General features: G+C 49.3%; 1 protein-coding gene across 4 annotated transcripts in view; it reads left to right on the top strand.

Moving 5' to 3' along the window:
- Positions 1-25,091, top strand: part of pik3r3b (phosphoinositide-3-kinase, regulatory subunit 3b (gamma)) — a 125,797-nt gene extending 100,706 nt beyond the window's left edge. The window contains exons 1-10 of one of the 4 annotated variants that reach the window (XM_036517457.1): positions 7,709-8,176; positions 17,187-17,298; positions 19,576-19,674; positions 19,815-19,995; positions 20,441-20,566; positions 20,814-20,956; positions 21,176-21,352; positions 22,308-22,382; positions 22,876-23,046; positions 23,314-25,091. In XM_036517457.1, the coding sequence (XP_036373350.1) occupies positions 8,068-8,176; positions 17,187-17,298; positions 19,576-19,674; positions 19,815-19,995; positions 20,441-20,566; positions 20,814-20,956; positions 21,176-21,352; positions 22,308-22,382; positions 22,876-23,046; positions 23,314-23,512 (1,392 nt within the window). In that variant the 5' untranslated portion in view covers positions 7,709-8,067 and the 3' untranslated portion in view covers positions 23,513-25,091. Of the gene's footprint in view, positions 1-7,708; positions 8,177-12,503; positions 12,577-15,524; positions 15,592-17,186; positions 17,299-19,575; positions 19,675-19,814; positions 19,996-20,440; positions 20,567-20,813; positions 20,957-21,175; positions 21,353-22,307; positions 22,383-22,875; positions 23,047-23,313 lie in introns of those variants that run through there. The other 3 variants (XM_036517458.1, XM_036517464.1, XM_036517456.1) reach the window with 3 other exon arrangements.
- The last annotated feature ends 1,624 nt before the right edge of the window (positions 25,092-26,715 follow it).

Below are 26,715 nucleotides of genomic sequence, written 5' to 3' on the forward strand. Positions count from 1 at the left end.
AGCTTTTATAGCTAACTAACTCCAGGTGCAACGGGCGACTGGGTGCTGCTGACTCTTGGTCAGCCTGAAAAATGATTGGAAACATACTTCATCCAGTCACAGGCCTGCACAAGTCGATGATATCCGCAGTGCTGCTTTCTGGAGTTCAGTATATCACTTGTATTGATGGAGGGGTTTTTTCTCTCTGGAGGAGCTCTCCCTGGAGGTGTGATGTGACAGACTCAATCCCACCCACTGCGGTCCCTCTCTGCCTACCTGCGGCAAGGATCTTGGGTGGAAGGTGTGTTTGTGCATAACCCTCCTGCAAATCCCACTGCTCTCAGATGAGTCCCATATATAGGAGGAAGAGATTTTCTTAACTTAACTTTAAGAGGAGTTAGCCCGTCATTTGTGAACTCTGAATGGATAAGCCCCCATCGTATCGGCTTTCACATTTCACTTTCACAGCGCAATTATCACACCTCCACAGCCTTAACTCCGCAAGTTTTGAAATGAGTGGTGCCATGAGGGTGTTTTCCACCCCCTCTTGCCTCCCCCCCCCCCCCCCCCCCATTCATTTCTCCAGGTTCATTTTTTTGCACTGTCCACCGAGCTTTGCATTGTGAGTACTTTACTGTAGCTGCATTGTAAAAAGCGGAAGCGATGGGAGGCCAGGTGAGTGCGTGACAGCCACACAGCCGGTGTCTGACACCTAATTACTGAATCCTTCCCACAGGTAACATGCACCTATACTGAAACTCATTTCTTTTCTCGCTCCTGCTCCGGAGTGCTCCACTGCAAGGGCGTGAAAACCCTTTTCACAGCCTCCCCTCTCCTCATTATAAGTGTGCGCGGCGACACAGGGGGGGCACTAAACTGGGCCACCGGAATCCCCCCCTCCTCCTCCTCCTCCTCCTCCTCCTCCTCCTCCTGGGACACCACTGTGCGTTGTTGTGGATTTAAACATTAAGTTATTTAAATTGTCTCAGCTGTTTGAGGATAATGACCATTGTGTGTTTGTGTGGGACAGATACGGGGGATGGCTCCGCCCGGAAGTGCCCCCGGCCCCCAGCTTTTAGGCAAGCGCAGGGAGGGGAGGAGGAGGGTGTTGAGGAGGGAGGGCGGGCTGTGTTGGGGAACCCACGCATGAAGGGGAGCCCCTTTCTTAGCATCACCATTAGCGCTGTCAGCTCTGATACATTGACACCAGCTGTCTCAGAAAGGCCCGACTCCCCCACAAACTTCTGTGCTGGTAGTGTAAACACCAGCAATTTCCATGATGTACAAGGCCTCGGCAGCCATAAACTGCTGTGTTTGTGTCTGCTCCGTTTGCTCTGTTAGCGGTGTTTAGACATAGTCTGTTATCTCTCCAGGGAAGGCCTAGGGGCAGACAGGGTCAGCAGATGTGACATTTCTTTTGGAAGTCACTGTTCATTTTTCTGAAGGACAAATTGCTCAAAGTATTTGACTTGAACAGAGTCTCACTAAGGAATTATTTAATAAGCAGTGATCTCTGCTGTAGAGGTCTGTCACACATTCCTGTCAGACCTCAGGTGTTGTATATCAAACCCCAGGTAAATCATTTTCATAGTAAACATGTATCCTCTGCCTGAGCAAGCAAACTAAAAACAAAGAAAACAAATTATTACAGACATTAACATTTTAATCTGTCTGACATTTTCAGTTTTTCAATTAAATAAAGCATATGGCACAGACTGTAAAAAAAACAGATCAGGTGAAATTATAAGATGGCCCATCAGTTTTATTTAATTTAAAATGTAATCTACCCTGTAATCGACCCTAATCCACTCGTGTAATCTTCCCCCTGTCTTGGGTTGTGGACTTTCTTTTGTTAGTTGCAGAATCGCAACTTGTCCTCCATTTGCTGGTGGAACATCTGTGGATTTCCAGGTTACCCCACTACTGAATTTCATGTTCAGTATGCGCTGATAAGATCGTACCTGGAGAGCGCCCAGTATGGGAGGGTTTACTCTCAGAGCTTACGTTACAAATTCCAGGCTACATTCATGATCATTTTGCTGGTATCGTCCTGGCGTTTTGCTGTTAGTTTTTTTTTTTTTTTTTGGCATTATTGATTATGATTATATGTTTGCTGAGCTGTATTGCTGCCTTCAGATGAACATTCCTGAAACATGCTTGTTGATCCTTATAAATGAATGACAAGGCTACCAAGGGAAGTTTGTTCATTTTGGCTGGTTAATGCTGTTCTTGTAGCTTTACGCCTGTATAGCCAGGCAGTACCATTGACTTGAATACCCCTATCCAAATGTGACTTACATTGTCTTTCATTGCACGTGCTGTATCTCTGTATTTATCTGTCCTCTCTTCAACACCTGTTCTTGCAGTTGCATATTATTTGAATGGCACACAAATTAAGCCAGGAAAGATGTAAATCCAGTTAAAGTTCCTCTCTGGAAACCTGCTGTCGAGGGCACATGCAGCTGAAGAGGAATGCAAGTGTGTTCGCAATGTAGTTAAGACAGAAAGCTACTGCACTGAGTGCAAGTGAGCTGTTTGAGCTAGGCATAAAATCAGCCTCTGCATAAATATTCAAGACCTCCCCTCAAAGGATGTAGTGTATTGAGGAGTCTGTTATACTCACATCCCACTTAGTGCCCCTCTGTGTCTTTTTTAATTTAATTTGACTTTTTAACATTACATGGTTTCTCACTTTTTAGTACTTTTTACACCAAAAACAAAGCCTGGATTTTTTTTCTTTGAGAAAACAGTTGGTTCAGACGGTTCCATGGTAACATATTGAAGCAATGGGAGGGAGTGGGACTTCTTGCCAGCTAGGTCACTGAAACAATCTGGCCCAATCTGTATGCCTCTATAGAGAGTACAAACCCCTGGAGTCTGATTTCCTCAAAATCAGACCTCGTGAACCTCTAAGCAGATGGGTGGGTGTTCATGTAATGCACACTGATACTATTTCACTCCACTTTCAGAAGAAAGCAATGACACACCTGCAATCATCTGCTGGTTTTAGTCCCCTCTCTGGGAGCAGCGTTGAAACTACTTAGTGCTGCAAACAAGTGGTCACTATCGCAGAATCAGTTCTTTACCTAGGACTAGTAAGTTCTCTCAGGCGAGTTTATTTGGGAGCTGTTTAGCTGATTAGGTGACATACTCAAGGTGTCATTACCACAAACTCTGCCTTGTTGTCTGACAGAAGAACTAACCTGGATATTGTGTGTTATTATGTGTTGTTCTCTGCCTTGGTGATGAAGCATAAGGAAACGTTTTGTTTTAATGTGGGGGTGGATTGATATATCTGGGTTCAGCTTTAGTCATTTGTTATTTGATTATATCACGGGTTATGCACTGCCGCCCAGCTGGTATCAATGGCTGTTTGATTACCATTATGTGGTATTGGTCATATGGGAGTCAATTGATATTAATTCTGCAACTTTCCATTTTTCCCAGCCGCTCAAGCTGTGCCCCCTAGGAGAAGAAAGGGTTAACAAGCAGCTCTTTGTCTTGAGGTTTGAGTGCTCTGTTAAAATAATGCTGAGCCATGGCACCCTGAAGCAGTGACATGCGAAGGGGCATTCACAAAGGCAGAGAGGCAGAGGGGGTGTAAACGAAGCAGGGCAGGGGGGGGTGGGGGATGGGTACAAAAGGAAAACATATGAAACTGAAAATATATATATATATAAATATGTCAGAGGAGAAATGTGCAGACTAAAAATGCGAGGTGAAGGCTGAGAAAGCGAGAGAGTTAAATAGATAGAGGGAGAGATGAGAGATGTTGCCAGCTCGTTACAGGGTGTCACCAGAGTATTGCATCAGTCCATAAGGGCTGCTCACGTTGCAGGATGACATCACCCAGCTGGCAGTGCGGACAGGAGCGCCAAGCGTCTGCAACCCTAGAGACAGGGAGAAGAGTGTGTGTGTGTGTGTGTGTGTGTGTGTGTGTGTGTGTGTGTGTGTGTGTGTGTCTGTGTGTGTGTGTGTGTGTGTGTGTGTGTGTCTGTGTGTCTGTGTGTTGGGAGGGGGGATGTTGCCCCTCCTGCCACCGGCTGATGCACTGACAGAGACAGGGGCAGGATTGCTGAAGGCAGGGAGAGTGCCGCTCAGTCATACTCAGTTATTAAGACTTTGACATGACTCGGGAGAAAAACTGCCACACAGGCTGTAGGCAGCTCACTGGATCACTGCTCCTCTAGAATTACATACAGTTAAATCGGGTGATTACGTGATGCTCCACCACTGGAGTGATGGGAGGCGGGTTGAACATTATCAAAATTATTTAACTGTGGCCAAACTGGACAGACGGGCAAATCAACAAAGATGAATGGTGCAAAGGTCTCATATAACTTACTTTTCAAGTGGTTCAACGGGGAGCTGGCAACATTGATATGAAGTCATGCTGAGCTGTCAAAATGCTGAATAGCTTAATCAGGCATTACTTTTTTTTAAAGTAACTATGCAGCTCTGACAATAACAGTAGACTGCAGGCAACATCAGATTGCGTTTTTCTTGTGATGTTTCATTTTGTTGCAGATTGTTCAAACTGCATTTTGGGAGGGAGACAAACTTGAGGTGCAGCTCTGAAGCCCCCCCTGAGAAGACCTGAATCCTCAGTTTAGATCACTTGTGGACTTGGTTTTGGCAAGAAGATGTCTGGGATGTACAAAGTTGGAAGTCATGCCCCACTGTGTGCCAGCAGTTGTGGTCCACCTCGGCTGCTCAGCAAAGCTTATTCAGGCACTTTCTAAGATCACATTTCCACAGTGAGAGCAAATCTGATTCTGTCTGCAAAAGTCTACAAAAACGATCTTCTCACCTCAATGTCATTGGTTTAACACAGAGGAAAGGAATAAACAAGGAGCTAGATTTTCAGAACGCTGTTTTAATTATTTTAGAGGGTTGAGATTTGAGAAGCATGCAAGCATTATACAAACAGCAGTGTTTCATTTTGTTATGTTTGCATAATACTTTATGGCTGTCTAAGCATTAAGATAGTGTTAAGATGGAAACTATAGCTTATTCATGCCTGCAGTTATGTGCTTTCCACTGCACTCACCACAGACAAACCATAAAAATGCCACAGGTAATCAACCCATAAATAACACAGTCAGAAATATGTCACACAGCAAACAGTCTCTCTTCACATCACAGAACTAGAAAGTGGACCTCACAGCATGCAGTAACATGTGTTCCTCACAAACTGTCTGCAAAGCCACAGTTGTACCTTTAAACCTCACGGTCCCCTTTTCTCGAATTTTCTTTCAATCAGGGATCGGTTAGCTTGGTCTTGTAGCCAGGCAGACTAGAATCTATCATTTACTCATGCCTGCCCCTAGGGCATAAGCACAAATGCCAAATTTACAAGTCTGAAAGTCTTTTACACACAATGAACAGTGAAATCAGAGCATTTGTGATTCTTGCATGCGTCTCGGAGTCTCACCGGCAGTCAGCCTTCGGTGGCGTCATGCTCAGAATCAATGGCTCGTTTCTGCTACCAGCGAGAGAGGGATGTGAAACCATGTAGACAGGAGGAATGAAAATCTGCACCTTCATGCAGATGGAACTGGCTCCAAATGCAGTTTGTTTGCATTGGCCCAATTTGTCTTTGTCAGGCATTTTTTTCTTCATTTACTGTTGTCTATAATTTCAGGGCATAAAAAGGGTGTTGTAAGCTGTGAAAAAAAAAATCATTTTAAAGGGGCAGGAACTTGGGCAGTATGTTTTAGTGTCTGCTCTAAGCTCTAATTTTGGCATGCATGGCAATGCATGTGACCCTCATATGCTAAAATTCACTCTCCTAAACACCCTAAATAGCACATAAAAGCAAATTTCAAGCAAATTTCAAAAAAGCAAACTTTTTACAAAATGGTTGCAATAGTACTGCCGGATAGTACTCCTGGTGACACTATGCATGCCCACACTGACATTTACAAAGCAATTTCACATTTTGTAGCAAACATGTTTTTACTGGCCACCAGACACTCCAGCGCTGTGCATGACCTTTTTCTTCAGTATTACTAAATAAACAATGTGTCACAGTTATTGGGAGATTTCTAGGTTGTCTGAATAGGTACACAAGACAAGCCCAGCCTTTGGGTTTATCTTGGCAGGCTCAGTGGTACTGTGTTTTTTGCTCTCATAGTCATTGTCCTGACAGATGAACATCTAGAGCTGAGATCAGGGTGATGCTCCTTGTACCGCCCCAGATAAACTGAAATCTCAACCTTTTAAGGTCAGGAACCAGCAACTAATTTACAGTTAAACATTTTGATTAATGGTCAAATGAAACAACATTTTGTAGATACAAAGTTAACGATGGGTCATAACTTTGGAAAGAAATGCAAATATACATATCAGCTTGTGTCCATTGTGCTCCTAAAACCACAATCCCAGGCTATAGGGCAGAGCTGATTAATTTTTCCCAGGGCTCCTGTGGATTATGGTCATTTCACAAATCAGTACTTGGTCATTGTTATGGATCCATCTGTCCACCTAGCGCTGTGGTGGAGACAGTGGCAATTAAGTAAGTTTGACACACTTGACAGAGAGTGTCTATGTGTCAGGCACATGCCATCTGTGAGCTTTTTTTCCTTGTGCTGTTAAATAGATTCACTCACTGACAAGTACGGCCAGAACAGACAATTGAGAGGGGTGTCTTCATCTTTTGACTGACATATTAAACGGACCAGGACAACAGAGATGGGTTGGGGGGGGTTGTGTGCTGTGCAGGAAGGCAGATTGGAGGCCTGATTTATTGTCATCTGAAGCAGGGCACTACAAAGTAGAGTTAGTGTGCTGTACTTGGAACTGAAATGTCCATGTGCTTATTTTGTACAGCAGGATATTGCTTGTTTTCTTGTTAGACATTCCTATTGAACCTTCGCGTGTGTCACAAGAGACTGTAATTCAGCCTGTGAGCATTATGATGATGTAATTATTCAGGTTTTAACCTAGATGAATCTACTCAAGAAAAAAATCATAGCTAGTAAAATTACCAGTGACCTCCGACGTTGTAAAAAATAATCAGTGAGAGGATTTTGTTTTTTTTTTTTTTTGCTATTTCTGTGTGCGCACGTATTGTGTGCCAGCGTGCGTGCTTGTGTGAACAAGGGGTAATCGTGTCCAGAATACAACGGTGGAAAACCCTTCTGTCACATCGCTCCCATTTTTCCAAATGGCCTGGATCCCTTTGTCCCTCATAGTAACTGTTTCGACCAATCGTACTTTGACTTCCGCTTGCATTCGCCGTTCATTGGTTGGGAAGAAGCACGCGCCTCCGTGCAGCATCTATGTTCACTGTTTCGCCCCACAAAAAAAATGGAAAGACAAAGACGTAAACTCCGATTTTGGCAACAGAGTTCAAGAAAAATTCCTCTCTCATTGGCTCTCAAATTCAGAGCCTGCGTGCTGCACGGCACTGCCTCCTCTGCAAGCAATTGGAGATGAGACATTCCACTCTAGAGACGGGTAAGGGGGAGAATGGAATGATGTCACTAAGGTGTTGAAGACTATGTGCTATAGCCTGTATAATAATCTACTTATAGGACACATACGCATTTCTTTAACGTTTTCTTGTAAAAGGTAGTTAAAGTAAAAGTGCGTGTTATCTAATAAATTGAGCGCACTGTTCGAGCGGCGTCATTGATAGAGAAGCGCTCCCCCCCGTCAGCTGCGCGCAAAGTGGTTCCGCCGAAATGATGTGAAAGGTTGCTTGCTGGCTCTCGGAGCTCTGAAAATGAAGACCACAGATAGGTCTTTGGAGAACGGAGTAGATAGTAGAGCTGGCATCTACTTTCTGTTCTGTAGGACTGTTAATTTTTTGTATATGCCCGGACAAGTATAACAGTGAAGCCTGGTGCTTTTACAGATTTCACGAAACAGCTATTTATTCTGAAGCAGGAATTCAGATTTAGACTTAAGTTTAGCCGGCAAGCTACTAGCTAGCTATAAGCTAGAGTTTAAATTGAAATTAAGTATTTTTTTTAGGCAGACGTTAACGTTTCATTTTCTGTTCATATAGTTAGACATTATCTGCTTTTCTTTAGTAGTTGGAAGAGAAGTGTAAGGTGTTTTACTTGTCAGTGAAATTAAACAATGTACAACACCGTTTGGAATACGGAGAAAGAAGATGATGATTGGAGAGACGTGATGATGCCATATTCCACAGAATTAATATTTTATATTGAAATGGACCAACCTCCAGGTACGATGCATCAATATTGAACATTGCTTTCGGATGTAGCGTCGCAGGTGCGCGACAATTTGCAGTGTTGGTTGAGCAGTGCAAACTTAACGTTAGCAAGGTAGCAACCTTATTGTCAGTAAGTTGGTGGTGCGCCTTATGAAGATAGCTAGCCGGCTAGGTAATTATGTAATATGGCGTCCTGAATTATGTCCACTTTTGAGTAAGTTAACCAGCTCCCGGTTTAGCTGTATAACTCTTACAGTGTGTACATTTATTGTCCATCTTATGTTGTGTTTTCTGTCTCTGCATTGTCTGAGGTTAGTGGATTATTTAGCTAGCGAGCTAGCAAGCTTTTGTCAGTCAGTTTCTGGTTTGTAGCCTTAGACAGTTCGCAGACATTATTGCTTGCTAGCTCGCTAGCTGTCTTCTTTGCTAGGCTTCATTCTTTTCCAATCGTTAGCCGTAACCATTGGATATTCTGGCTTAATTAGCTAGCTAACTATTTTAAGATGAGCTGTTGTATCATTTCAAATGTGCAGGTAGACATGGATGTAGCTAAATGGTCGTCTGGGATTATGAGGTGCAGTGTCCATTTTGCAGCAAGTTTTCTCATTTTTAAAATGAAATGTCTAGAAGTCTGTAAGTGCAACTTCGCAAGTCACATAGGGTTGCTAGATAGCGTTAGGCAACTAACTAGTTACATGGCTACATGTCCAGCTAACGATATTATGTTATTCAAAATTGCAAGAACTAGCTAGATAAATAGATAGTATATTTGGATGTCAAATTTAAAGCTAGTCTTTGTGGCGAAACGAGTGACCTGCTAGTTAGCTAGCTACTGTAGGTAAAGGGAGATGGAGTTGGAAACGAGGGGGGTGATATTGAGTTCGATGTGGGAAAGTCATCTAACATTATAGCTTGATATGTAGCTAGTTACATTATTTGGTTTAATGACATGCGATATTTTAGTTTGCATTATTCATATATTTTATTATGTACACAGTACATACCCATTCTTATTGTGTCTGGACAAATTTAGCTCGCTAGCTGGCTAGGTATCATTGCCTGCTCTTTGTTCCTATTAGGTATCCTCACATTCACTGTCCGCTGCTGTAGGACAAGCTAACGAATTTGTTTCTAGCTAGTTAAAACTGTATCATTGCTTTTCCCTCTGTATATTATAGTCGTACTGTCTGCATTTGATCGCCTCGCTTGCTATATAGTTACCTGAATGGTATTTCCAGTGTCATACTGGTGGGGGAGGGGGAGGGGGAGTGAGATCTTAACAGAATGCGTTTGCTGGAAGTCGGTGAATAGAAGCTTCCTTTGAATTTTCTCGTACCGACTTTAACAATGAACATTCATGTATCGGTCCGTTATTTTGCTCAGCTGTCATTATGAGATTATGAGAAAATTGCTTGGTTTATCCTAACTGCTCTCAGGCTTTTGAACACAGTCAGTTCACGCTCCGTCTCCCTGTCTGCTTTGAATTAATTTCGCAGGCGCAGAATTCTGTATAGATGGAGGCGCTGTTGAATTATATTCAGTGTGTTGCGTCGCCGGCAGCTTCTTTTTTTTCTTCCCATGTCTTTAATAGAGCGATTTTAGTGACAGCACTCCAGTTTAGGCTTTATGAGTGGATTGTTGCAGTACTGCCCTGAATGCGGCTACACTGCCTTGTGCTTTTGAGCACAAATGCGCTGTTAAGTGCCTTTATCTACCCAAGCCTTTGACGGGCTGTTCTGAGTGGTAAGTCTATAGAACGCTGTATGATTTTCTTTTTGTCGACAAAGTGTATGAGGAATCTTCATTATATTACTTTTGTAGGTATTGGGACAGTAGCATGTGAGCTTCAATATTTTAATGCCCATAAAAAATCAAGATGTATATGGTTAGGATGCGACCAGTCACTTGAGTAACGCGTTTGTGTGGAAATCAAATGGCTACAAGACCATTGCATAGATAATGAAGAATGGCATGCCTTTTTTTGCCACCTCCAACCTTTTTTTGCCACCTGGACCTTCAGTGTCCATCAGATAGACGCACAGTGCTACCTCACCCATATGTATAAAACGGAAAAAGGACAGTGAAGCTGTTTGGCACTATGACTGCTGTCTGTGTACGCTTTGCAGTGTCTGTGAAACATCAGATCCTATCAGGCTATTAAGTCCAATGCCGTGCTAAGTGTGTCTGGAGATTTATAATGAAAGATTGTTCTAGAAATTGCCAGCGTGTCAGCATTGATTACCTTTAATCTCTGGACGTGATGCTTTTATGTAACATATTTCCAAGAGTGCCAGTTTTAGCGTCTGAAGTGTTGGCTTTCCCCAAACTTCACTGAAAGTTTTAATAATATCCGTTACTATTACTAGCATTGTATCTTATTTAGAATATTATAGCACAGTAGGAAATCAGTGTTTAGTAGTTGAAAGGATAGAATGGAGTCTGCATTCGGCTGTCTGTAATATCATAACTCTGCACATCTTGGCTTGACACTCATTTGCTGAAGCGCCCAGCGTATCAAAAAAAAAAAGCGGCGAGCTTGCGCTGCACCAGGCTGCATTAAGAAGTGGAAGGCGGAATTCCTCCGTTGCCTGAATGAATAAGCCTGACTGATCAAGCCACACATTAATCTTGTCTTCCATTTCATGCAGCTGCACAGCTCCTGCATGCAGGTTTGCGAAATGAGGAAATAAAGAGAAGCCTTTTGGAACAGAGCCTCTCCCCGCTAAAAGAAAAAACCTGCTGGCATCATGCAAACCTCAGCCCTCTCTCTGCAAGCCTCTTTCCCCCCCATTTCTGATAGACCCAAGGAGAGACAATGCAGTGGGGGGGGTTGGGGGGGGGGGTGTAGTCCCCCCCACCTTTTGCGTTTGTCCCTGCCAGCAGACGGTGAGGCTATCTGCAAAGCTGGAGGCTGGAGCCCTCAGCCTACAGTGAGGGGTGAGCGTTAGCGATGAGGTCCTGCAGATGTTCATTAGAATATTTATTACAGTGGAATTGAAATGTGAAAGGGGGCCGCGGCGGCAAGGAGGAGCTAATCCCGGGGCCTGCTGCTGCTGCTGCTGCTGCTGCGTGACGGAGCTGCTCCGTAGCTCCACGGCCGCTTTGTTCTGCCGCTCCCGGCCGATTAGCACAGGTGGAGCAGCGGCCCCCAGGGGAACGCTGGCTTTCGGTCTCCAACGGCAACTCTGCGCCCTCCCCCCGCTCCCCCCACACCCGCCAATTTGTGTGGCCGCGGGGGTAGGACGCTGTCCCGAATGTACACATTTCCATGTCAATTGGAAAGCCATTTGTGCTAATATTAGTTGTTTCACAACAGAGAAGCCTGTGGTGGGTTCGTGCTTTGTCGAGTTACATTCTCAGTTCAGAGCAGTGCTGTGGTTTTCTTTGCAGCCAGGTGATCCTGTGACGGTAATGGCAGTTGTTGGAATGCATATGGCTCTGAAAAGCCCCCGCGTTTCAGGTGAAGGCTTTCGGCCTGGAAAAAACGCAGCGGCTCTCCGGAAGAGACCTTTGTCGGGCCGAGCCGCACTTGGACTGGCCGCTTAATGCGTTTTGGCCAGTGAGAGGGTCTTTTCTTTGTCATGAAGCGGTCATGGGAAGATCTGATGTTGAGGGAAGAAGGGGGTGAGCGTGGGGATGTGTTTAGACGTATCCCTCTCCAGCCTCCGCTGTCTGGCGCCACAGCGCTCTGCCCCACTCCCTGCTCTTGTTTAAGATGTATGGCAGTTTGCTCAGATTCCAGCAGAACACGAATTCTCGTTTCTTTATACTGCGGTGGGTTAAATATCAATAATGCAACTCGCCATGACACACTCTACAGTCTTCTTTGCTCGTTTAAGCTTGTGTTTATTAATGGGGTTGTTTTTTTGTTTTAATGGGTTTAAGTTTTGAGGAGGACATCTCATAGAGAATATAAACAAAAACGGGCAGGCTAATCCTAGCGGTGTTTGCGTCATCCCAGTCAGGTGTGTAAAGATTTAACTTGTGTCCTGCTTAAGTGACCCCCCCCCCCCCCCCCCCCCCCAACCCTGGACCTTTTTTTTCTGGTGTGCACGTTCCTCATGGACTGGTATGCGTTGCGTTCTTTTGTGGAGCTCCACCCCGATCCCCCAGGGTCCCCCGTCTGACAGAGCGGTGTCCACCTCCGCTGCTCCTCTCCCATTGGCTGCAGCTCCGTCTTCATTCAGAGATTAGTTCAGCCTGCGCTGTCTGATTTTAGGATCAGGGATTTTCTGTCTCCCCTCCCAGTCTGAGTGAGAGGGCTGAGCCGAAGAGTGAGAGAGAGAGAGGAGAGAGAGAGAGAGAGAGAGGGACACAGGTCTGAGGGTTAGCTTAGCGGCGCAGGGGGAGTTAGGCTCGCGCGGCGATCTCCGAGCTCGGCATGCAGCTCACCAAAGCCCCGGCAGACAACGGTAAGCGGCTCCGCTCCGCTTTTCTCCCTCTCTCTTTCTCTCTCTTCCTCGCTCTCTCTCTCTCTCTCTCTCTCTCTCTCTCTGTCTCTCCCTCCCTGGCACTGGTCCCCATTGTGCCTGTAACGGGAGCTGCACGCCTCTCCATAATGCATTGACTCAAGCACGTCCGGCCGTAATTTACTGTGGCAAGAGGCTGCGGGGATAGACTCTGGCCGGGCACGCCTGCTCAGCCCCGCTCCGTGGGAAAGGGGAGAAGGGGGACGCAGTCAGGCCCGGGCGCTGACAGCGGGGGCTCCGCGGGCGTCCCCTGCGCCCCCGTCGTCCCCCGAACCCCGCGGGTCCGACCCGTCAGGCGGCGGGAGGGGGGTGGTGGTACGTCTTTAAAAAGGCTCCGAGCAACGCAGTCAAGCAGGGGGAACATTTATGGTAAAGTTAATGTTTTATGTGATGAATTATACAGTACATGCGTGCTTCAGACGCACGACGAGGAGGGGGCCGGCTCGTCTTAGCGGTACACCGTTAATGGGCCTTTAAAGCTGGTGCGGTGTGGCCGCTGTAGGGCTTTGAAGTGCCGGGCAGTTTAATGCGAGGTCATCGCACAGTGTTTAATCTGCCCCCGCCGCCCCATCGGGACACGGCAGCCAGAGCCACTCATTACCTACAGCTCTGCCTGCACCCTGTCAGCCAAGGTCTGACCCTCTTTTCCTCACCGCATTCCAGGCCTCTATATTGGCCACCCTGCTCAGAACTTTTTTTTTTTTTTTTGATGCACTCTTTTCAGATGTTAATGTTGGCTTTGTGAGGTGCTGTAATTTGTCGGCACTCGCTCTGGCCTTCCACGGCGGCCCATGTGCTGGGGGGAGCGGCTCGCAACTGATACTGGGAAGGGAAGCCCCAGTTTGGCGAATGTGGCCATATTCACACCGAAACAGGAGAAAAGAAGGCGGTGAGTCACAGGAACGCGCACCCCCCCCCCCCCCCCCCCCTTCAAAACTTCAGAACTGAAGAGGAGGTGGAGTGGAACTCCAAGGAGGTGGGGGGGGGGCGACAGCATTTCTTTGGGGTGATCCGCGGAGCCCTGCTGGGTGACGGGTAGCCGGTTGTGACCCCTGACTGGTGTGGCCGGCCTTTGTTCTGTTGCGCTCCCCCCACCCCCCCCCCCCGGCTCTGTCTTTGTCCCGCTCAAGGTGAGATGTTCATCTCCTGAGGACTGCCGGAGGTGTGGGACTGTGCCCTTGTGTGGGCTGCCTGTGCGCGCAGGCTCCCAGAGAGGGGAGTGTCTCTGGCGCTGTGGGCGTACTCGGTACAAAGTGTACTCGCCCGTTTATGTAAGAACTCAATAGGCACCGATGGATGAGGCGTCGCCGGCGCAGTCCTGCGAAATGAATTTTTGATGGCTCTGAATTTTGCACGAGCAGAGATTTACTGGCCTTCCTCGCAGAGGCGTTGTGCATTGTGACGAGCCCCCCCGCCCCCCCGCCCAGGGTGTGCGGCGCTGGATTGTTGGACTGCGCTGCTGAGGAGGGAACCTTGAAAAGAAAGAGGGGGCAGCCATTCCGCTGCTTAGCCTCGCCCCGTGCCAGGTGACCACCCCGTTCTCTCTCTCTCTTTCCCTCTCTCACCGCTCCTGGGGGCGCAGAGTGCTCTCTCTCTGCGAGGGAGATGGGGAAAAAGAAGGGGAGAAAGAGCTGACACAGGAAACTGCCGGGCTGGAATTGAAGGTTTCGACTGTGCTGCTGCACCTGCCTTTTTGGCTTGTTTAAAAAGGAGAGTGAGGGGGGGGAGAGACTCTCTGAGGTATTTCCCTTTTTCTGCAGGGGGAACGGCCAGTTTCTGCTCCTGCTCCCGGAGTCCTGAATGGGGCTTTGTGGCGAGGCGAAATCCATCAGCCCTCTTTTACCTGAGCGGAAACCGGCCCCGCTGTCCTCGCTGCGTGTGCGTGCGCGTGCGTGCGCGTGCGTGCGCGTGCGTGCGCGTGCGTGCGCGTGCGTGAGCGTGCGTGAGCGTGCGTGAGCGTGCGTGAGCGTGCGTGTGCGTGCGTGTGCGTGCCCGTGTGCGTGCGCGTGTCCGTGTCCGTGCGCGTGTCCGTGCGCGTGTCCGTGCGCGTGTCCGTGCGCGTGTCCGTGCGCGTGTCCGTGCGCGTGTCCGTGCGCGTGTCCGTGCGCGTGTCCGTGCGCGTGTCCGTGTGCGTGTCCGTGTGTGTGTGGCGCTCCTTTGCTCCAGTTCAAACAAGTTTGAAAGTTAGCAGTACATTAGCACGTCCTGCTTTAGACCAGGGGGATGTATAATTAATCAGTAATTATGGCGTCGGCACGAATGAAAGGGTTGGGGGGGAACATAAATCTTAATGGCTGCATAAAAAGGCCCGCCTTCAGAGGTAGCCGCTGCACAAATAGTTTTCGAAACGGGAGACTTTCATCGCCTCAAAGGTTTTGACAGTAGAAAAGTACACAGGGCAGTTCTTTTTTTTTTCTTTTTTTAATGCTAAATACACAATTTGCCTTCCTCTGCCATTAGTCATTGTGAAAGTGAAAGTGGCGTGCTGTCTCGCTGGCAGCGCCTCTCTGCCCTGTCCCGCGGGGCCGCCGGAGTCCGGCAGCAGCTGTGGAGGCATGTCCAGGCAGCTCCTGACCTGAGAGGGGGGGGTGGGGGGTTTCCAGGGCAAGTCCAGCACAGCGGATTGGAGAATGAGCACACGCGCTACAGAAGACCTAGCAAATCCCCCTCCTCAACCCCCCCCCACCCCACCCACCCAGGCACATCCCATAGTGATGCAAGCGCTCGGCAACCCCGCTGCTATGGCATCCCGTCCCACGCAGCACCAGGCTTCAGCAGTGTGTGCATCCTGAGGAAAAGTACACTCTGTTCTCTTTTAACGGGGAGGGTGGGGGGGGGGGTGCGTATGGAGATTTGGTCTAAGCCCTCTGGCTGCGAACAGTTTGATTACCATTTCGTGCGGCGCCAGGAGATTTCAGCTTGAAGCATCTGAAAGGAGGACGCCGTGCGCCTAAAGTGGTAAATGGGAGCCGCCTGTCTGCACTATAGCCGTTTGTAACCGCGGTCCGATAAAAAAAATTTGTAATATGGCCTTTGCAGTGCTGGAGAGTCTGTATTGTCTGTAGGTGAATTGTAGAATGGGTGAGGGGCAGGGCGCAGTGAGCAGAAACAGCAGAGAGCGCGTGTGCAGGCTGCCCGGCTGCACTTCTATATGCTGCCTCTCTCATTCACGGTCGTTTGATTTAAAGCGAGGACCTGTGCACTGTGTGTGTGTGTGTGTGTGTGTGTGTGTGTGTGTGTGTGGGGGGTAGCGAAAATCAATCTTGGGAACTCCGGTTTGTGGTCATATTTTCTGAGAAAGTGGCTTTGCGAAGTGCAGGTGGTATATCGTGTGTAAAGGGACGTTCTTTGTGATTGGCCGTGGTGGTCCGGGGGGGGGTTGAGCTGAGCGTTGGGAGGGGCCGGGCCCCCAGCGTGTGAGGAGTGTGAGCGTGGTGTCTGGGTCAGAGGCAGGTTAGTTTGGCTTGGCAGAGTGGAGGAATTTGGGGTGTGTGTGGGGGGGATGTGGTCGCAGAGCCGAATACAGGAGCCACTGTGGAGCGGCACGGTTTTTTTCCACACAGCCAGTAGCTTCACAGCTGCACCTGGGCCAGTGTCCGCCCAGCCCCCGAACTGCCGAGCGGCAACCCATGGGCAAGAGCCGTCTGTCCTCAAAGGGGGCCGTTAATGCACAGCTGCAGCATGCCTGGCCTCGGGGCTCTGTGCTTGTGCTAGCCCGCGTGCCGTGAGCCTGCTTACCCCTGGCTCGTTACGCTGTGGATTGAGGAGATCACCCTGAGGAGTAATGCCTCTCCTGTGCGCCGGCGAGCACAGAGCAGTCCCAGAGGGCAGAGCTGGATCGATGGGCCTCCATTCAGGGCCGCTCCACTGACCGCTCATCAGCGCCAGCCTACCTCCGCACCGTAGAGTCAGCTGCTTAATTGTGTTTATATGGAAACAGCGGCTGCACTATGCAGGGCACGTCCTCAATTAGGAGTGCTCAGGAACAGAGAGCTGGCATGGGTAGCAAACTCCCACCCCCACCCTCTGTACACACGCACACACATGCACACACACACACACACACGGCACAGACCACACACCTACCACAATATTGCACTCTAACCAAATGTGGGTAATTGGTGGCCTAATTTAAATGTCTTCTCACTGAAACTCCCCTCTGGAGGGCCTCCAAAACTCTGCATATATTAAGCCTTTTATTAGGTCAGGAAAAGCCACTCACTAACCCCGTTGCGAGCGCTCGGCATGCCACCGCTGACACCATTCCTTTGTTTTAGCGAAGAATGTAGGGGAGAGCGCACACGTGTGCTCTGTATATAGGCCAGCTGTGTGGGAACCTGAGTTGCCGGAGGTCCTTTTCCTCCCGAGGCGAGCGAGAGGGGCAGGTTCATCCCGCTCATCCACTAGGCACGGGCGTGCTCAGAGCCCACGGCGGCCTCTTCCTTCGCATCTGTGTGAGTGACGGACGGACCTTGGCGCCGATCTGACCGCCCCCTCTCTCTCTCTCTCTCTCTCTCTCTCTCTCTCTCTCTGTGTCTCTCTGTCCCCCGTAGCTCTTCCTCCCAAGCCGGCCAAGCCCATGACGCCCGTCAACAGCAGCGGCGCGAAGGAGGCGCCGGGAAGCTCGCTGCAGGATGCCGAGTGGTACTGGGGCGACATATCAAGGTGAGGGCACCTGAACCGCCAACCTGATGGTTGCAAGCTCTGCACCTTACCATTATGCTACTATGGTGCATCAGGAGGTCTAGAACCACAAGGGTGTGTGAGTGAGAGAAAGAAAGAGAGAGAGAGTGTGTGCTCGAGCAAGCGAGCAAGCACATGTTTACCAGCCCTGCTCATCAGAGTCTGGTGATCTGCGCTCCGTCTGGTCATGAGATCCTGCGGGGAACAGTGGAGCTCTTCACAGGACTTTCGGTCTCGCATCACAAGCATCTGCAGCAGTGAGGTCTGACCCTGCGCGGCGTGGTGTCCCCCCCAACCCCCCCGCCCCCCGGGTAATCTCCCCAGCACGCTGCTCCGGGATGCTTTCTAACACGGCTAATCCACTTCTTTGTGTTAAGTGCTGATAAAAGCGCTCCCACCTCGCCCCATAAGAGATAATGAGCCTGATGTCAGCAACAGGCCCGCGGCACGGCCAGGACGCGGGCGACGGGAGCCGAGTGCCCCCCCACCCCCTCCCACCCCCCGGGGGTCGCCCCTCTTCTGTTTGTTAGCCCCCTTTCTCTCCCCCTTAAGGCCTGGCAGCCGCTTTGGATTCCCTCGCAGAGGACGCAAGGGGAGAGCCCAAATCTCCGAAAATGTCACCCAGCCAGGACTATTTCCAAGCGAGCTCATAAAGCCCTCAGGTTTTAGCAGATTAAAGCAGTGCTTAGCGACTGGCTTTAGTCATGTTTGATGTAGACGATGTTTAAGTGCAGCTAAGGCCGTCTAAAGCTGACACAGACATTTGAAGCAGAAAATCGCTGCCGTTTCTCCTCCCTGGTGCGAGTCAGAAGGGTGAAGCCCGAGGCTCCGGTCACCTGTCTTTATGACGCGGCCAGGTTTATGACGCCCAGGGCGAACCCGGGCCGCCACGCAGGGCAGCGGGATTATGGGCCGGAGGAGCAGCTTACGGCCACAACAGGGTCCAGCATCAGGTGTCTGCTTATCAGGGGGTGCCCTGCCGGCGTTAGCCGCGCTCAGGCACACGCACTCCCACACAGCGCGGAGTCACGCACTGAGCCACGCCCAGGTGCTGCCCCGGCCTGCTGCCGCGGAGCTGCTATTTTTGGGGCAGAGGCTGAATTATTGCCGGGAACGCAGGCGGTGTCTCTGCGCTCCGGTGCGTTAGCGCAGCGGGTGGCCGCAGCGCAAGCCTGCGGTTCCCTCTGTGGTGCCCTCCCCTCCCATCCCGGGAGCTGCGCTGTGCTCTGTGAGCGGTGAGCGTGCTCGTGGGGGGGGGGGGGGGGCGCTGGGGGGCGCTGGATGGACGGGCTAACGGGACAGTCCTCGCTCCCGTGTGCCCCGTTACACAGCAAGCAGCGCAGCTGCAGCCCTCACGCTCCGCCTCCCGACGCTGGCCAGCGTCAGCGCCGCTGCTCTCTGGAGCTGTCAGTCTCCCCCGTCTAACAGTGTGTCTGTGTTTGCAACGTCAGTTTTGGCCAATTTTTCAGTCTTCATGCTCTGTTTACTGAAATTATTCACCATTTACAGCACGTTACACTGCCAAACGGGGCGGTCTCCATCATTCATCATTAGCCGCTCGACTGGAGATCTGAATGCCCGCTGACAGTCACAGTCAGAATACGCGAGTGCATTAAAGCGAGGGGGGGGGGGGCGTGTGTGTGATTTTGGGCTGGAAACTCACCCCTGTCCTGAGGGAATCCGGGAATTCCCCGCAGTGGGTGCAGTCGCGGGCAGGCAGAGCGTCACATGGCCCCCCGGGAGACTCCCCTGCCCCAGCTGCTCGTTGCTGCTAATTTTAACCCCCGCCATTAAAATGAAATGGGACGCGGGGCTCCCGCCCAGCATGACAGGGCCTGCCCAGCGCCCCCCCCCCCCTCCCCCAACCCCACCCACCCCTGACAGGCACAGACAGACAGGGCAGCCAGTCTTCCTGGAGCCCTGTCTGCAGCGAGCCGTTTGGAGCTGCAGAGGCCGGAGGGGAAGGGGTTAATGAGCAAAACCGTTTCAAGATGTTGGAGCCCTCGGCGGCTGCAGCAGACGGTGTGGTCATGGGCCGGCCGCTCTGCCCGCAGCCAGGCCTAATAGAGACGTTTCACATTACACAGCACCTCGCGCCGCGTCTGGAGGGCCCGCTCTTCCCTCCCCCTCCCCCTTCTTTTTTTTTCGGGAAATGTGTTTGTGTTTTACCTGTAATTGCTAATTGGTCAGCGCTGCCCCCTTCCTGTGTGTGCCATCTGTCCGCTAACACAGCTGCGGCCCTCTGCTCTCCCTCCACAGGGAAGAGGTCAACGACAAGCTCCGGGACATGCCAGACGGAACCTTCCTGGTCCGGGACGCCTCCACCAAGATGCAGGGCGACTACACGTTAACGCTGAGGTAACTAAGCAATGCTGCGGGGCTTTCAGAGAGGTGGCAAGAGGGGAAAAGAGAAGAAGAGGAGTCCGTTTAGTCATTTTGGTGTGTTAAACCCTGCTCTGGCTTTTATTTGACCTTGTCCACTGGCTTTGCCTCATCAGGAAAGGTGGCAACAACAAGCTGATAAAGATCTACCACCGGGACGGCAAGTACGGCTTCTCGGACCCGCTCACCTTCAGCTCAGTGGTGGAGCTGATCAGCCATTACCGGCACGAGTCCCTGGCCCAGTACAACACCAAACTGGACGTCAAGCTCATGTACCCCATCTCCCGCTACCAGCAGGTATGCAGCCTTTCCCCTTCACCGACCCCCCCCCCACCTCCCCTTTTTCCAGAGGAAAGTGCAGAGGCAGCAGGATTCACATGGCATGAAATATTGCAGTGCTTATTCACCAGTGCAGCGTGCACCGTAAATAATTACACACATCCACTACGTCAGAAAGCCGGCCATGCATTTATTCATTTTTTATTCCTCCTTCCTGTCTTGACATCTGTCTTGTGCGCTTGTACACTCATTATTCAGGGTTTTTCACAAAGAAAAAAATCTATACGAATCGTCTGTACAGAGAGACCTTATCCCCCCCCCGTTAACGATTTTCTCGAAAGTCTCAAGGAGTAAGCAAAGTCGTGTTGCTCTTAGCAGGTAGTCATTTTCCCTCCTCTTCCACTCGCAGCCCCCCCCCCCCAACAGTAAAAATTTATAAAGTTTATATGCCTCTCTCCTCCAGGATCAGCTGGTGAAAGAAGACAACATTGATGCTGTCGGGAAGAAGCTTCAGGAGTATCATAATCAATATCAGGAGAAGAGCAAGGAGTATGACCGACTGTATGAAGAGTACACAAAGACCTCACAGGTATATCACAGAGAATGTTATTACATGCTGGCATAACACTTTAGCTTAGATGGGTCTGCCCAAAAATATTTTTGCTGCGAGTGTATCACCCTCAGTGCCTGCATTTCCAGTTCACTGTTGTACTCACTTAGTGTTTGCCTGGTTCTAGTGTTGACTCACAGCTGGATTGTCTTTTTGTCTCACTGATGTGATATGCAGAGGAGTTTGATTTGATCCGTTCATTTTTTTCCCTTTGCTTCCAACGCAGGAAATCCAAATGAAAAGGACAGCGATTGAGGCGTTCAACGAAACCATCAAGATCTTTGAGGAGCAGTGTCACACCCAGGAACGCTACAGCAAGGAGTATATCGAGCGCTTCCGCAGAGAGGGCAACGATAAGGAGATTGAGAGGTGAGGCCCTCCGGCCTCTCCCGCTGTTCTTTAATCTTTCTCTAATACGCGCCTGCATTGGCTTGGTTTAATCTGTCTTCTCATTGTACAGTAATATTGCCATGCTTTGTAGAGAGTAGTGTAAGGATATCCAGGCGGTAACCCTGAAGGAGATCTTTAGGGCGTCCCACGTGGTGGCCCTGTGGTGTGACCCTGTTGGACTCTCGCCCTCTTCTCCAGGATCATGATGAATTACGAGAAGCTCAAGTCCCGCCTGGGCGAGATCCATGACAGCAAGACCCGCCTGGAGCAGGACCTGAAGACGCAGGCGCTGGACAACAGGGAGACGGACAAGAAGATGAACAGCCTGAAGCCAGACCTCATCCAGCTGCGCAAGATCAGGGACCAGTACCTTGTGTGAGTGCAATACCTCGTAGTGTTGCTGTAGTCCCCACTGTGCAGCTGGAGCAATCCATTACTGTGGTCCCTACCATGCAGCTGGAGGAACCCATTACTGTGGTCCCCACCACGCAGCTGGCAGGTAGCATTACTGTAGTCCCCACCACGCAGCTGGCAGGTAGCCTTACTGTAGTCCCCACTGTGCAGCTGGAGGAATCCATTACTGTGGTCCCCACCACGCAGCTGGCAGGTAGCCTTACTGTAGTCCCCACTGTGCAGCTGGAGGAATCCATTACTGTGGTTCCCACCATGAAGCTGGCGGGTACCATTACTGTAGTCCACATGGTGCAGCTGTAGTTTCTTTATTGCGGTCTCCACCATGTAGCATTAGAGATTTCTTAATTTATTCTCCACCATGCATCTGTGGACATCACTGTAATTCCAGCATGCAAAATAGGCTGTTGTCCCTTTGGCACAGCGTTTGCAGTCTGTGTAGGCCTAAACCCTACTTGTCCAATCAGAATGGAAACGGAGCAAGTTGCTTTGGTAGCATTTTAGCCTGTTGCTGAGCTGGTTCAGGCAAATTGCACAGGTAAATCCTCTGGGTCGATGTTGACTTGTGAATATTAATTATTTTCTCCGTAGCGATCGTGTAGCTCTGTAGGTTGTGATTAAGGGCTTGCACTAGGGACTGCAGCGTACGTGCCGTCATCTCCTCTGTAGAAGATGAGTTCTAGGAACAGGCTAATAGCACTGTGATTGGCTTGGTGGGAAGCTGATTGGTGGCCATGTTTGCCGCTCACTTGATGCTTTTGTTCCCTCGTGAAAATTCGTCTCATAAACTTGAACAAAAAATCATCCTGCATGCAGTTACCGATTTCTCGTTTGTATAACTCTCCCGAGCGGTTCGTGCTGATCCGAACATGTTGAAATGATTGTCTCTTCGTCTGGCCTTGTCTGTCCCTCCCTGCAGCTGGCTCAATCACAAAGGAGTGCGTCAGAAACGAATTAATGACTGGCTCGGCATCAAAAACGAAAACACTGACGAGTAAGTACAAGAGCGCGGGCTTTTATTTTGCCCCGGTGGCTGGCTGAATTTCATGCTGCACGCTTAAATATGATGTAGCCCATTACGGGGTACCAGGAGGTTTTCACCCTTTAAAATTGCTGTGGGCGTTGGGGGGTTGCAGGATGAGTTTGCTGAGTAAAGTGCTGCTCTCAGTGATGCGGCACTGAGAGTGTATCTGGGGTCAAACCATGTCTGCTCGTTCTGCGTAGAGTGTTAATTTGAACAACTACAGTTTGGGACCAGAGGGATATGTAGTAGAAAATCTATTAATAGAAGTTTGCAAACTTGCACTTTCAATTAAAGTTTGGCTGCAGTCGACAGTAATGGAAAAAAAAACAGCCTTTCTATGATATCCGCTGTAGTTGTAATTGTCCAACAAAACTGAGCGCAGCAACACATTCGTCTAATAAGTGTGAAGCTTCAGTAAGTGTGAAGTCTCTGGACTCCAGTAAACGCGGCGTCTCGCCCGCAGCACCTACTTCGTGAACGAGGAGGACGAGAACCTGCCGCACTACGACGAGAAGAGCTGGTTCGTGGGCGACCTGAACCGCACGCAGGCCGAGGACCTTCTGCTGGGCAAGCCCGACGGGGCTTTCCTCATCCGCGAGAGCAGCAAGAAGGGCTGCTACGCCTGCTCTGTGGTGTGAGTATCTGCACGGATGCGCGCGGCGGCGGGGGGGTTTACGGGAACATTACATGAACGTTACGGGAAGGTTGGGTTGGAAGTTGGGTCTCTACATCACACGGCTCTGGGAGGGTACGGGAACGTCGAGGGAATGTAGGGGGGAACGTTGAGGGGAGGTTGGGTGGGAGGTGGGGGCTCTACACTGCAAAGCTCACTGTTGCTTTATCCGGACGCCTGTGTCCCCTGTTGCTACCCGCCGTAACCAGGCCTGGTTCCTTTCCGCAGGGTGGACGGGGAGGTGAAGCACTGTGTGATATACAGCACCCCGCGGGGCTACGGCTTTGCAGAACCCTACAATCTGTACAGCACTCTGAAAGACCTCGTCCTGCACTACCACCAGACCTCGCTGGTCCAGCACAATGACTCCCTGAACGTGCGGCTGGCCTACCCCGTGTACGCACAGATGCCCTCACTCCGCAGATGAACCCGCCCCCCCTCTCACACCCCACACACAGCGACGACCAGGGGGGGGCTCAAGCTAACAAACAAAACAAAACAAAAAAAAAAAAAACACTTGCTGCAACACACACGTCAGCCACCTTGGAGTTATATATATTTTTACTAGAACAATTGGAGGGCATTCTTTCTAAAGACTGCTTGATTTGCACAAGGAAAGTTGAAACATTTGTGAATGTGAAACGGAAGAAGCAGAAGAGGCGAGTTTCAGGTGACCGGCTGCTACCTAAACTCCAGCTGGGACTTTTTAACGCCACATCTTATCTTGAGTTCATGTCCTTTTCATCACCCCCTTTTTATTTTGCTCATTTTCTTTGTTCACTCCCTTTTTTTTTGTCGACTTAAACGCAAGGAAAAAGTAGTGTTTTATTTTTCCCTCTTCGCGTTGAAAGCAAAAAAACTATGTAGCATTACAGACAACAGACACTTTTCCGGATGTCTCTTTATCACAGTGACGGCTGCTGAACACAGGGGGGCAAAATAGAAAATGTTTGTAGTCTTAAAGAAAAAAAAAGCTTGCTTTTATACTAACGGTAGAGGAGAGTTTTGTTTCTTGGCTTCATTAGGCTGGACTCTCAAAACTGGCTAATTGTCTTATTTTAAAAAAAAGCAGTCCAGTGCAGAGACCAAAGTTAGCATGGGAGAAAATCCACTGAAATTTAAACTGAAAGAAGAAGAAGAAGCAGCAGATTTAATGCCAATGCTTTGTTTAGTACCACACATAAAATGGAGTTTGGGCCGGTGCTTAAACACTTAAAGCTCTTTAAAAATGTATTGTTAACCAAATTGTAAACACACGAATGCTGAGTTTGAAGCACTTATTTAAAAGAAACACTCCTGGAGCTGCACATTTTTACACCAAATTTTAGAACATGAAGTAAAAGGAAAACCTGAAACCCTTTTTATGTGTGGCTAAAATATATATGTATATGCTAATGTCTGTTTGGGGGAAAAAAAAAACTTGGATTTTTGTATTCTTAATAGAACCTACGAGATAAGCTTTGAGATATGTAAATGAAGCAGGAACAATGGTTCAGAGTTGAAGAGAAACATGCTTTAGGAGATGAAAACTTGAAGAAAGTGCAATCCAACATGTATTATTAGTAGGGTAGGAGTCTACCGGAGAGCTGCACTAACCCTGCCCAGTGGCACAGATGAGAGATAATCAAGGGCACAGTGAACCTTTGAAGAAAGATTTTTATACTGCTCCTATTTATATTGGTGCTTGACTTTATAACCAGTTGAAGCATTTTGTTAAAAAGGTTTTAACATTGGCTGCCTGTTTTGTTTAAACTCGTACAATAAAATGAATAAAGGAAAGTGACCACAGGCGAAACGGCCGCGTATGCAGTGACTTGACTTCCAGAAACAAAAAAAAAAACCTTATTTTCATATTGGCTGCGGTGGCCTCTTCCTGGCCATTGTCTTTTTTTCTGCTGCACTGGTGAGATGAGGCTCCTGTGTGAAACAGCAGGGCAGGCTGGTTGGGGGAGCTGTTTCTATGAGGAGCTTCCTGTCATAGACATGTGTGCCCAGCGGGCTTAGTAATCCACACTCCTGTTTGAAGATCCTGTTGGCAGGAAAGGTCTGCGGAACAACAGGGCTATTTATCTGGGTTCAGTGGGCACAAAGCAGCAGGTGTATGTCTGATAGGATTGGTCCTTGTTTGTATTGCCTCTTGAACTGTTGCAAATCCACATAGCTGAGATGGATACGTTCAGCTCTGTATGGAGCTGTGCCAGTCTGTACTCGTCACCAAATTCAGAGGCTCATTTGAAGGAAAAACTTAAGCAGCACCTCCTTTTTAAAAACACATTGCTTATTTGGCACTAGCAAATCGATCAACCTAAAATGTTGATTGCCACCAACTTATTATGATGTCTAAATTCCAGTTCTCTGGAGATGGCGCTGTCCTGTCATGATTCTCTCTCCTGTGTGGTTCAGGGGCCGGAGCCCAGCACAGCACAGCACAGCCCAGACCTGGGCGACTGGTTACAAAGTCAGCCAGCACCTCCCAGCCCCAGCATCTCCCGCTGACTCCTTCTGGAACCGGACGGGACATCCGGTGCGAGGAGGCTGGAAATCACTGTGTGCAATAGCGAGTGCCAGAAATCAGTGCAGCAGTGTAGTTGGAGGCCACTCTGCGGAGGAAAGGCAGGCGGGGATAGGGGGGTCGGGGGGGAGAGTGGTGAATTTGGATCAGTCAGGAGAGTATCTAAGTATACGTCCCGGCTAACGACGGTGCTCTCGAGAGCATCGCTTTTATCTGCCCTGCACTGCTCCACGCCCATGCTCTGTATTGCACTAAGATAAGACCGGTGGGAGGGGGACAGGGCCGCTTTTCAGGGCTGCTCACCCCTGATAGAGCCTGCATGCGGAGGCTGGAGAGTTGGATGTCTGGCCGGTTTCGGTGAAGGTCATGAGAGGTATTTATAAGACCAGATAAGGGCGATGGTTAAGACAGCGTTTTTTTTCCCTTCAGTTCCTGTGCAAGGAAAAAAAAAATTCAGGTAAATTGTGGTACTTGATGTTCTATAAAGCAAAGGGACAGTGAGGTGGGGGCGTAGTTGAATGTACAGCAGGAGTAGGCTGCTGTTTTTAGCGAGAGCAGTGACCTCCATAGGTGTGTCCCGCCTCCCTGTGGGCGGGAGCTGGCCCGGCCCCGGGCCTTAACGCCCGCACCAACAGTGGGAGGGGAGATCCGAGGAAGCGATGAAGACCCGTGGGAAGGTCACTTTTTTTCCCCTCACTGCAAAGGAGACACTTTGATGGATTTGGTTTATTTAAAAAAAAAAAAATGCTCTTTTGACAGCAAACTGACAGCTGTGTTGCTGTGCAAAGGGTGTTTCTGGGTTCTGAAGCCCTCCTGTTCACTCCTGTTACACACAGTTAAACACAGATACAGTCACGCATAGTAAGCTAGGCCATGTGGCCTCATCATGGTCACCTTGCTAGCAGTGGCTCAATAGGTCTTTCCTCTGAGTCTTTCTCCACGCCACAGCTTAAATATCTTCAGTTTCTTTTTAATTCTCCTTTTCTGCCCCCCAACAATTTGTGAGGGTTTATTTTTATTTTAACTAGGACCCTAAAGGGTCCTGTCTCTATTACTTGAACTATTGCATTGCTCACTGTTGAATGTCTTCATACTAAATATACATATATTACATGAAA

Source organism: Megalops cyprinoides, chromosome 2, assembly GCF_013368585.1.
Source record: "Megalops cyprinoides isolate fMegCyp1 chromosome 2, fMegCyp1.pri, whole genome shotgun sequence".
NCBI lineage: Eukaryota > Metazoa > Chordata > Actinopteri > Elopiformes > Megalopidae > Megalops > Megalops cyprinoides.